General features: G+C 36.4%; 3 protein-coding genes across 4 annotated transcripts; 2 read left to right on the top strand and 1 right to left on the bottom strand.

Moving 5' to 3' along the window:
* Positions 1-2,794: 2,794 nt before the first annotated feature.
* Positions 2,795-3,893, bottom strand: LOC128866825 (adenylate kinase isoenzyme 6 homolog). The gene is made up of 3 exons (XM_054107825.1): positions 3,713-3,893; positions 3,447-3,598; positions 2,795-3,388 (listed from the first exon to the last, which is right to left on the bottom strand). The coding sequence occupies exons 1-3, from the start codon at positions 3,762-3,764 to the stop codon at positions 3,059-3,061; spliced, it is 534 nt and encodes a 177-aa protein (XP_053963800.1). The 5' UTR covers positions 3,765-3,893; the 3' UTR covers positions 2,795-3,058.
* A 436-nt stretch (positions 3,894-4,329) lies between these two features.
* On the top strand, positions 4,330-6,745 carry LOC128866823 (uncharacterized). The gene is made up of 4 exons (XM_054107821.1): positions 4,330-4,770; positions 4,856-5,146; positions 5,450-5,671; positions 5,737-6,745. Exons 1-4 carry the CDS (start codon positions 4,513-4,515, stop codon positions 6,316-6,318), a joined length of 1,353 nt encoding a protein of 450 aa, XP_053963796.1. The 5' UTR covers positions 4,330-4,512; the 3' UTR covers positions 6,319-6,745.
* A 2,357-nt stretch (positions 6,746-9,102) lies between these two features.
* LOC128866824 (uncharacterized) lies at positions 9,103-11,038 on the top strand. 2 transcript variants are annotated; one of them, XM_054107824.1, is made up of 3 exons: positions 9,103-9,271; positions 9,834-10,440; positions 10,546-11,038. In XM_054107824.1, exons 2-3 carry the CDS (start codon positions 9,989-9,991, stop codon positions 10,616-10,618), a joined length of 525 nt encoding a protein of 174 aa, XP_053963799.1. In that variant the 5' UTR covers positions 9,103-9,271; positions 9,834-9,988; the 3' UTR covers positions 10,619-11,038. The 2 variants fall into 2 exon arrangements, with proteins under 2 accessions (XP_053963799.1, XP_053963798.1); XM_054107823.1 differs by lacking the exon at positions 9,103-9,271 and having other exon boundaries at positions 9,682-10,440.

Here is an 11,038-nt window from a genome sequence, read left to right as displayed (position 1 = left end):
TTTGTTCCCCAATTTGAATGGCTGGCAGAAAAAAGATTTTATTCAAACGAGGAGGTGTTGAAGAAGCGAATTGCTATTTTTTTATTCAGAAGGGATCAGCAACCTGGAGTAGCGTTGGACGAAGTCTAAATCCTAAAAGAAGACTATGTCGAAAAATAAAAAAAGGTTCACCCCAAACAATTAAGTAGTTTTCATTTTTGCACGGACTTTTCAAACGATCCTCGTATGTATATTCCCAATTGTCAGTACAAAGTTAGTATGAAAAAATTTGCTCCCCAAGTTGCGCTCGAGTCGAGTTATTACTGGAAACTCGCATTTATGCAATCACTCGAGAATTCGCACGAGAACGGCACCACGAAGCAAATAATAAGAGCGTAGGTTATTTAATAAAACAATTCAAATCAAATCGATAGCTGATTGATTACATTCATATACATCGGTTCAGATGAAGTCGTCAATTATTCATCTGTATAAAACGAATGAAGCAGCGATAATCATAGAAAGATTTAATGAATACCACTGATTGCCTTTCTATTTCAAACGTGGCCAGTTTTTGGTTCGCCTTGCATTCGCAATATCTAATTTGATATACAATAAGATCACGTGAGCATCCCCATTCCAGCTTACCTTGGGTGCTAAAACATTCACTTAATAGGCCCTTACTACTGGACAAAATATGAGTGTGGTTGTGGTAGAGCAACCTTACTAAACCCCTAAGAGGGGCAAATGTGTTAGAAGTTACGGTTTAAGTGGTCATTCGCTGTGTTGTCAGAGCCCATGAATAAACGAACAAAAGGAAAGGAAATTACTGGATTGTGAACCGGAAGAGAAGGCGAAAGCTATAAAAATTACAAAATGCAATTAGGGTGGGTCACAGTACACTAGACAGGGCTGTGTACTGGCATGTGAAGGCACCCCGTAGACACTAACCATCTTTTCACATGCCCCATCAAATCCACTCATCTCCCTATGGACCCAACTTGTCTAAACAGCTAGTTTCCTGGGCCTACCGTTAGATGAGCTAGACGAAGACCACCGGTGATTACACTACACTGACAGGGCAAAGTTACTGCTACAGCAACAACAACCACCAAACACAATTCATTATACGCACACACAAACACTTTTTGGCCACGACGTCATCCGCTTAAAAACGCGGTAAAATTGCATTTGGAGATACTTTTATAACTCGTGCTTTCACAATTTAATACGTTCACTCTTCGTTTTCATTAGTTGGTTTAGTTTAAATGTCACAAATTCCAATATTACCCAGCCAGTCACTGAATTTTTATAAGCATGTAGTTTCAGCTCCTTCTGTTAATTTCTTTTGTATTATTATGGAGCATGACGTCAAAAGTTGTCCAATTGGCGAAATATAAAGTACGGATTTTCGAAAGACGCCACCTTTTGTATTCTATTCGCCTTGTGTTGCGACTCTGTTACTTTTTTGATGGCCTGTTGCCGATACTCACCTGATTGTAGAAGTTATTTCGGCCCAAACGTGATATTTACAAATACAAATCGATAACTTCCTCTAATTTGAATTTAATTTTGCGTTAAAAACAATAAATGAACAATATCAAACTTGAAAGGAGTACTTATTAAATAACAATTTTTCTTACCATTTCCACTCCACACTAAGAAATGTTATTTTGCGTTTGATTAGCTAGCGATGACCAGATGGTCAACATTTTAATAACTGAAAAGGTTAAATTAAGTCCGGCACTGTTCAATACCTTATTGAGCGTTATGTGTGCGAAAACCCTGTACAAAATAAGGCAAAAACCCAGCACAAGATTTTCCATAGCAATGATCCTTACGAAGAAGACGTGAAAATCCACATGAGATCGCTCCAACAATTACAAATGAAGTTAAATAAATATCTTTGGGAAAAACTGCCATTCCGAAACTGTCCGCAGAGTCCTAAGAGATGTTGATTTACATTGACGTACAGCAGGCAAACAAGACGTTTATCATAGCCAGAAACCTTACTGCCAGGTTAAAGTTTGCAAAAGACTATACAACCAAAGATAAGAACTTGCTTCGAACGACCAAAATTTTATTTGTCAAAGCCAGACACGCTGGAGGGCATATAATGGTATGGGGGCACATGTCATCTGAAGGAACCAGAAATTTAACTTTTATTGTTATTAAATTTAACTTTTAAAGTAATATGGATAGACATACATAAGTATTTGGGTATCTCAAAGAAAAATTTTTTACAAAGTTCTATTCGGGAAAGATTTGGCTCCTATCAGGATATCGACCCGAAGCATAAATCGGCGATAGTACAAATTTGGCTCATTTGGTATTGCTCAAATATCAGGGCAATCCCAGATTTGAATCTTATAAAGAGCCTCTGAGCTGTTCTAGATAAAGCAATTCGAATCCAATCTAACCTCTAAAAGATGTTAAAAGAATAGCAAAAGATGTATCCTGAGTAAACCAAAGAGTTGACGTAGACGATTCCAAAGCTGTTATTGGCAAAAGTGGATAACCTACAAAATATTCATTAATACTACCTTTATAATTATATAATACCCAAGGCGAATCTATTAACGGTGGTATCGGTAAATCAGCTGATTTGTTTTCTGTTTTCTTCCGCCGCGTCCATGGGGCTGTCAGCACAATAAAACAAGGCTAATTAACTTTTTGTTTTCTACTTCGCCAATACTTGCCGTGACAATCAAACGTGCAAAAAATTGTTGCTAGTCTAGTGCCATCACCTTCAATAAATGCACTTTGATAATACCTTTTCAATTTTGTATGTTTTTTGTGCCGTACAATATGTCTGGAATATTCAAAATAATTTTTATTTATACACTATTTTATAAAAAAAAAAATTATTACCAACTAGCATATCAATGTTATAAATAACGTGTTTCATTTTCGCCTAATATCATTATTTCGTTGAAAAACTTGATGCTCATTTGGCTGTGTGTCACTGTTTGTACATATCTACGTACATTATTCACCGTTATCGCGTATTTTTGTACATGTGTTTGATATTTTCTACCTAATCTAGTCCCTATAAACACTTATGTTCAAATACAACAGTTCACTTTCGCTTCCAAGCTTTGTACCAATTTTTAATAGTTTTTAGACTTTGTTCAGCATCCAGCTTAGTATCGCCTTTTAATTCAAACACAATCTCTGGTTTGTAGGAATCACGAGCCTCTTCAAGCACTGTCCCAAAAATTTCACATTCAATGTTAGACTTTAGCTTCTTTTCATTATATCCGCGCTCCTTCAGCCTGTCGAATAGCAGTGTGTTGGAGCAAGTAACAACAAAAACAGCATGGAACCAACGCTCTGGGAAAAAGTCACAGCCATGATATTCCACAATATTTCCACCTTGCTGCATGAAAGGTTCCATGTAGTCCATGAGCTATGATAAATTAAGAGCATTAACTTTTTCTATATTACTGAACAAAATAATTAAATACCTTGTCCTCATCAAGTATAGGGCAATCGTACTCATCATCATATTCTTCAACAAAATCATTTTCCTTTGCAATTTTGGAGCAATCCAACCAATTCACCTTTAATTGATCAGCTATCCTTTGGCACAGATATGTCTTCCCCGCACCAGGCGTTCCTAATAATAGGTAATAACTAATTAAAAATTGCATACTGTTACACCAATAAGACACATGTTCCGCGCCGGCAAAGAATATCTTGCATACTTATGTGTGGATGTTTCCATTCATACCTGTGACCAATATATTTGGTTTAGCGTCCACTTTCTCGTCAGTTGTGGCCATTTTCAGTTAATAACTGAAACAAGCTCTTTCACTTATTATGCGAGTAAAATAAAGTTAAATTTACACAAACTCGTGTTTTCCTTCAGCAATTTGTCAAATATCAGATGCAACTATAAACCAAAGCGAATTCATGGATTTATGTGGATTCGCCTTGAATAGAAATCTAAACAAACAGCTAAGACACAAACCACTCTCATATCATACGGCAATTCCTCAGAATAAATACTTCAGCTTCAAATACTAATTGGCCACATTATCTGTATTTTTCCTTATTCAAACGATTATTTGAGTTTAAAAGCTTTTTGGACTTGTCAGCTTTTCAAAAGAAGTTCTAGACCAAATTACAGGTACAATTAGAAGTGCATGTTATCATTTTGATACAAGAAACTCCTATAATGAACGACTTTAGATCGCTATCTTTCGGATTCAAACCGTAATAAAACTCTGAAAAAGTGATGTTATAGTAAGTGCTGTTGTTTCTCTTTGATTATAATTTTTTTGTTGGAATGGAAGATGCAATAATTCTCAACGGACATACATATGTGCATATGTAGCTCAAGGTCACAAAGTGCAAGACATGAAATATGATCAATACTTCATTTCGTAAGTAGCTCTCGTTTAGTGCGGATCGTGCAGTCCACGCGTATTCAATACTCTCCCAACAAAAACAAAGTGGGGGATTACGGATTCATAGAAGCAATCGCTAGAATCCCAAAATCTATCAATTAAAGAGGGATACGCTTTGAAAATGTCTTTAAACCTCTTAGGTAGCATGTCTCCATCCAAACTACACATGGCTCCAGATACCTCAACTTCCTCTGACAACGCTACGGCTATCAGTTCGCTTCCACGAAATATTCATATTCCTTACATTCTCAATGGGGAACTATTTGAAATACAAACACAAGACGGTGAGAATGTAACGGTGAAATGTTGTAACTGCCCACCAGATCGTGTGTATCGTGGTAGCGTGAGATCTACCGGCAATTTTCACATGCATATTAAGGTAAAAAACAACAACAAACATTTAATTAATCTGTAAAAAGTAAAGCGCATTCTACTTTGATATTAAATTTCCTGTTATATTTCAGCGCCGCCATCCAGATTTGATGGGGAAAATATATGATATGAAGGTTAATGCTTTAGTTGACCGCAGAGATCGCTTTCTGAGAAACCGTAAATCAACTCGACGTCGTAGTAACAATGCCACTGGCAACAGAGCGCCTGCATCACGAATCGGACAACAACCGCCTTCAGAACTATTTAAAATTAAAGCAGCCTTTCAGCGGCACCAACTACAACAACAACAAAACCGAAACCAACAAGGAGATCCAAACCAAAAACATCCAAAAACTGAACAAAGCTCCGATATTTTGCAGAAGGTAAAAACTTGCACCTAATTAAATTACCCTTAATTGTATTGCACATAAGAGTAGCAAAATATTATTAATATTCGCATATATAGCAAACAGTTACGTTTATTTGAATCACATACACCAATATGGGCTGCGCACCAGAGGTATTAATTTAGAGCATAGCGAACCGTTAAAATATATCTGCGCTTCGTTAGTAAAGCTGCTTTGTATGTGCTTAATATGACGGCTTTATGCACTGTTATTGTTATTGGTGTTTGCATCTCATGATATTTCATAAAAAATACTACTTTTCGACTCTCATTTTTCCAGTGGAATGCGCTCGATCCCTTTCTGGTCACTCCTGGCCACTCCCTTGAAAGAGCACATAACAACACACTAATGGACGCGTATATTGAGAAGCCACTCAATTTTAGCCTCAAACAAAATGCCAATGAAAGTACCGTTGCTAATATCAACTATGCAGAGAGAGCGCAAGAGCTGGGTATAAAGGAAGCCAAAACACCTGTGAATTTTAATGAAAATGATATACCAGTGAGTATCGTACTGACTAAATGTATTGACTGTCATATACACAAATACACCTTATCTTATACTAGATGGAAATGGTCGCAAATGAGCAAATAACAGGGTATGAATTATTGTCGTTGCACAGCAAAAATAATTATCAAGCAGAAAATTGCAACTCAGCAAATGAACGGTTTCGCGAAGAATTGTCTCCGCAAGCTGATGAGCACGTGGCACTTTATCCCATCAATAGCGATCAGTCATTTTTCGGCCGCGCAACTACATTAAGCGCCATTACACCGTGTCCAAGTAATGTGAACAGTTACGATGGGAGTCAAGGTGCTAATAGCAGCAGGCCTTATGATTTGAACTGTAAAAACTTGGACGTTATTAAAAATGAATTATTATTGGGGGAAATACAGCCAATCGATCTGTCTATAGCTCCATCATCTTCGACATTATCAAGCTCTTCTGGGTTTGGCTCCGCCGTGAATGCCACGCAAACTTCACGCGAATCAGATGGAAATATAAAATATGACGAGCTTATTGTACAAGTTGTTCATGCTTTGCAGCACTTGCAGCGGGAATTACAATCACACAATCAAACGAATAGCAAGTGGCTTAGTTTGGAAATAGCGAAATTCAAATTTTTGCATCCTGAGTTCGAGTTTTAATACTAGTCAGCAGAGCGCATTATACATATAGGTACATATGAAGGTCTAGCAGGTCTAGATAATATTTGGTGTTTCCCTATATTTTAACCGCTACTCGTACCGCAGTAAAATTGTAAAGAACCACCGTCATGTACAAAGCATTCCGTTCCAATGGTAGAATAAACTATTAAATTTAAGCGCCGTTTTGTTAAAATTTAGCATAAGACAATAATATTAAGCACGCCCCACATGTATATATTATATTTACTTTAAAGCTTTGAATTAAGAGTTTAAGTTGAAATTGAAATTATTTACATTATTTAGTTGAATCTATGAACTGTTAATAAATACCTCGAGAAAACTTTCGATAAGTAAAATTGGAACAATAATATTAATAAAGGAGCTGCGCATACAGCGGTGACAAATTCAATGGATTTCATCCACCAAATTGTGATGTATGTTTCAATTTTTCCAAATCCTGCGGGAGTATTTTTTTTTACCACTTCGTTAATTTTCCACACCTGCTGTCCAAAATCCAGAATGGGGGGAGAACTGTGCTTGTTTAAGGTCGCGACGTAATTTTTCTCGAAATTTTCCATGCTTATGAATATGTGTTTGTACATATGTATGTGCATATATACATATTTACATACCACTACTACTTCTCATATACACAACATTCATATAATTCATGCTACAACAAAAACCATATAACGCAAAGTTTCAGACTACAAAATTTCATCAAAACTTAAAAGTTTTTAATCAGAATCATCATATAAAGTGGGAGGTATTGGACAGAGGTCATCATAGCAGCTCCCATACAAACTGAAACCTCCATATACCTTTTCTCTGGAACCGTTTATACTGAGGTACTTAAATTTCATACAGTTACATAAATTTCGAATGCCACACTAAAGGCGAAAATCTTTAGATATTGCACAAGAGGGCGTGGCACTTTCGAGTAAGTTTTAAGTGAGCACAAATTACAGTTGATTTTTGATCATTTTTCGCTGAGGTGTGCCGTTTTTTCTTTCATACCAATATTTTTATAAGAAAGAATACCCAGCCGAAAGCCTCTGATGCTAGTGCTGCGTTACTTTGTAAGTTTATAAAGGGTGGTTAAATTTTAAGGGACGATGTTGAATGTGAGCCACACCTAAACGTCAAGTTTTTTTCTGCATTTAATTTTTTCAATTTCAGACTAATTCAATTTGGAACCATGGAAAGATACACATGAAAACGGGCGTTCAAATCAAAATCAAAATCATCTTCAGTGATGAGGCACATTTTCACCTCATTGGATTCGTCAATAAGCAGAATTGTCGCATTTGGGCGAATGATAATACAAGAGTGATTGCCGAAGAACCAATTCACCCATAAAGAGTGACTGTTTGGTGCGGTTTATGGGCCGGCGGCATCATTGGGCCGTATTTTTTCCAAAATTAGGCCGGTCAGGCAGCTACTGTGAATAGTGTTCGCTATCGTGAGATGATAACGAACTTTTTATGGCCCGAATCGGAAGATATGGATGTGGACGATATGTGGTTTCAATAGGACGGTGCCACTTGTCATACAGCTAACGAAACAATGGCTCTTTTGCGCGAAAAATTTGATGGCCGTATAATCTCACGTCGCGGCGATTTCAATTGGCCGCCAAGATCATGTGATTTGACACCGTTGGACTTCTTTCTTTGGGGTTATTTGGAAGAAAAGGTGTACGCCGATAAGCCAGCAAATATTCAAGAGCTAAAGGATGAGACAATCCGGCACTTTAACGGCATAGAACCTCAATCATGCCTCAGCGTCATCGAAAATTTGGACCATCGGATGGAGGTGTGCCGCCGAGGCCGCGGCGGCCATTTGACCGATATTTTCTTCCATACGTAATTGGACCATACCAATATTATCATAATAAAGCGAAATGACTAATTTCCTAAAAAAAAATGGATTTTATTCAAAATCAACACCGGCCCTTGAAACTTAACCACCCTTTATAATAATTGTATAAAATAAAAAAATAAATAAGAAATATATGAAAAAAAAATCCTACAACCGTCAAAAAGAAAATGCCAATGCCGATGCTTCGAAGCCACTTAAATTTGCGCTTTGTTGTATATACTACGAAGCCACTTGAAATTTGCACTTCAATTTACTATAAAACTGATTATCCATAAAAAAAAAATCGAATTCAATTTTAGATAAAAAATTTCATTGTGTTATGTAGTAAACGACTATCCGACTATCCTAGAGAATCGCTAAAATTATGGTGACTGTATCCTAATTTATGAAGAATATCACAATAAATGTAATAGTAGTTTATCAAGCCCTGCCTCATCGTCAATCTGATCTAATAGTAGGCCCAAGAAACGTACCATTTCGACGGGGTGGGCCTATGTGGAGAGATGTGTTGGATGAGTGGGTTTTTGAGGGCACATTAATAGGTATCCTGCACGGTAATTTCACACACTTATGTTGAGAAACTTGTTTATCCTCTATTTCACTTTAACATCCTTTCATGCTTAACTAACCACATTTTGCTAATTTCCATTCCAGAAAATTAATTAAAATTTTTAGTCAGTGAATTATTTATTTCACGGAATGAGTTCAAAATTATGTGTATGTATTTATAGCAATTCTACGCAAAACACCCTTAAATCTTCTTACCCACAAAAACAATTTTTTTTGCTTCCATACTCAAATAACAGACATAAAAAATTTGGCTTTTGAATTATGTTTAAAGTACAAAAAAGTTTCTAAAATTTTTACATTTTCATTTCTCTACTCTATTTCTTGTTCTATGGATTTAAATTAAATATACACACGCGTACATATGCACATATACGTGTACACACATACGAATAAAAAGTGCGTATTCAAAGGAAATTTCATCAATATTTGTTCCAAGGCATTGAAAAGAAATTAATTATCGCGATTTTTGCATTTTTTTATCCTCATCTACACTCGCGGATTCTGTGTAAGTCACCACCGCTTATCAATTGAAGTTATTCAGGGTTGTTTCCATAAGTTTCACCCAAGACGAACCCCCGTGCATTAACACAAAAAAATTGCTCTCATCTCTCGCAGGGGTGTTTTTTACATACATAATTGTATTCCTGCCTGCCAGTCAGCCAGGCTGGCTAACGACCTACCCCTTCCACCGTCACATTTTACACAATCTTACCACATGGGTATTGTTTATGATTTAAAAAAGAGACACAAAAGCAGGTACGTGCTCATGTACTCCTAACATAAACTCAGACAGAATTATGTATGTAGATAAGGGTAGAAAAAAAGTAATCTTGCTTTTTTACTAATTACAATGATATCGAGAAACGGGCTAGCAAGAACGAAATCTTAATTTTTCGAATCAGTTGTTTGGCGTATTTCATCTCAGCCACAATCATTCTAAAATACCATTTCACTTTTTATTGCTACCGTAGAGCATACCCATAGCTAATAGTAAAATATGGAAAAGAAAAAAGAATATTTACGTTGTTTGATGCTTTTCTATTTCCGTAAAAATAAAACGGCCACAGATACGAAACGGAAGATTTGTGCAGTATATGGCGATGATGCTGTTAGTGAGCGTGTGGTACAAATTTGGTTTTCAAAATTTCGAAAGGGCGACACAAGCTGCGTTGATGGACAACGCACTGGGCGTCCAGGTGTCGCAGATAGTGATAAAGTCAAAATGTTAATTGAAAGAAATCCTCTTTTCACAACTAGAAAGATTGCGGAAATTATTAATTTATCGGAAAAAACCGTTGCCGACTACTTGCAACGCCTTGGATATGTGGTTGATGGCAATGGCTGGCGCTTCGATGATACTGCTCCAACATGTAATGACAGCGACAACAACACATCGTCAATAGACGAGGAGAAAAGTGTTGCAGAGGCAGAAGTATTCGGTTATTGCAACAAAGAATTTGCATACGAACAGCAGTCTCTCAATTGTAGCGTTCAAATCGCCCCAACGGAAGCAAACATCTCTGAGCCCCGACCGCCAATTTACTCTACCACAGGCTTTACATATATTGAAAATGATAGCTACCATGACATCAACGAAGAAGGCAAAGAGAATGCTAACACTGGCAACAACGCTCCAAATGCTTTACCCTCATTTTCAGAGTATTTTTCGAATGTGTAAGTTTGTGGCCAAATAAAACGTTTTTTATTTGTAGAAAATTTGCATTTTTACAACATTGCATTACAACAACTTGAATTAATCCATGTTATATTTCCTTTTAGTTACACCAGTTACCTTAGAGGTGGTAGCAGTGGGTATTGTGCAATCGAAAATATAAACTGCAACTCTGTGTAGACCTTTGATGGTGGATATCCGTTAAAAGGGCACAGTTAAATTTACATACATATTAACGTCATATATCTAGTCTGCCAACACAAACAAAAATGTTGCAATCAAAGTAGACTTGCTTGCTTGGAAGTCCGACCAAGAAGCGTATGTCTCTAATAATAACACATAGTTCCTCTTTACTGCGAGTATACACTAATTAATTTATTATAATATTATACATACATACATACATATGCATATGTATTTAATCAAATTTTCAAAAAGAGCATTTACATACTCTGTATTACAATGTTTTTATTTCAATATTGTATAATTTTTAACACAGCGTCATGTGAGATGCGACTGACCGAATTAATGATTTTTAATCTAAGCGAAACTTGATTCCTATTTAAATGGCCTGAAATAAATGCGTATATTTTATTGAAA

Source organism: Anastrepha ludens, chromosome 6 (assembly GCF_028408465.1).
Source record: "Anastrepha ludens isolate Willacy chromosome 6, idAnaLude1.1, whole genome shotgun sequence".
NCBI lineage: Eukaryota > Metazoa > Arthropoda > Insecta > Diptera > Tephritidae > Anastrepha > Anastrepha ludens.
The sequence above is the reverse complement of the archived record's forward strand: the minus strand, read 5'-3'. Positions and strand labels throughout refer to the sequence as shown.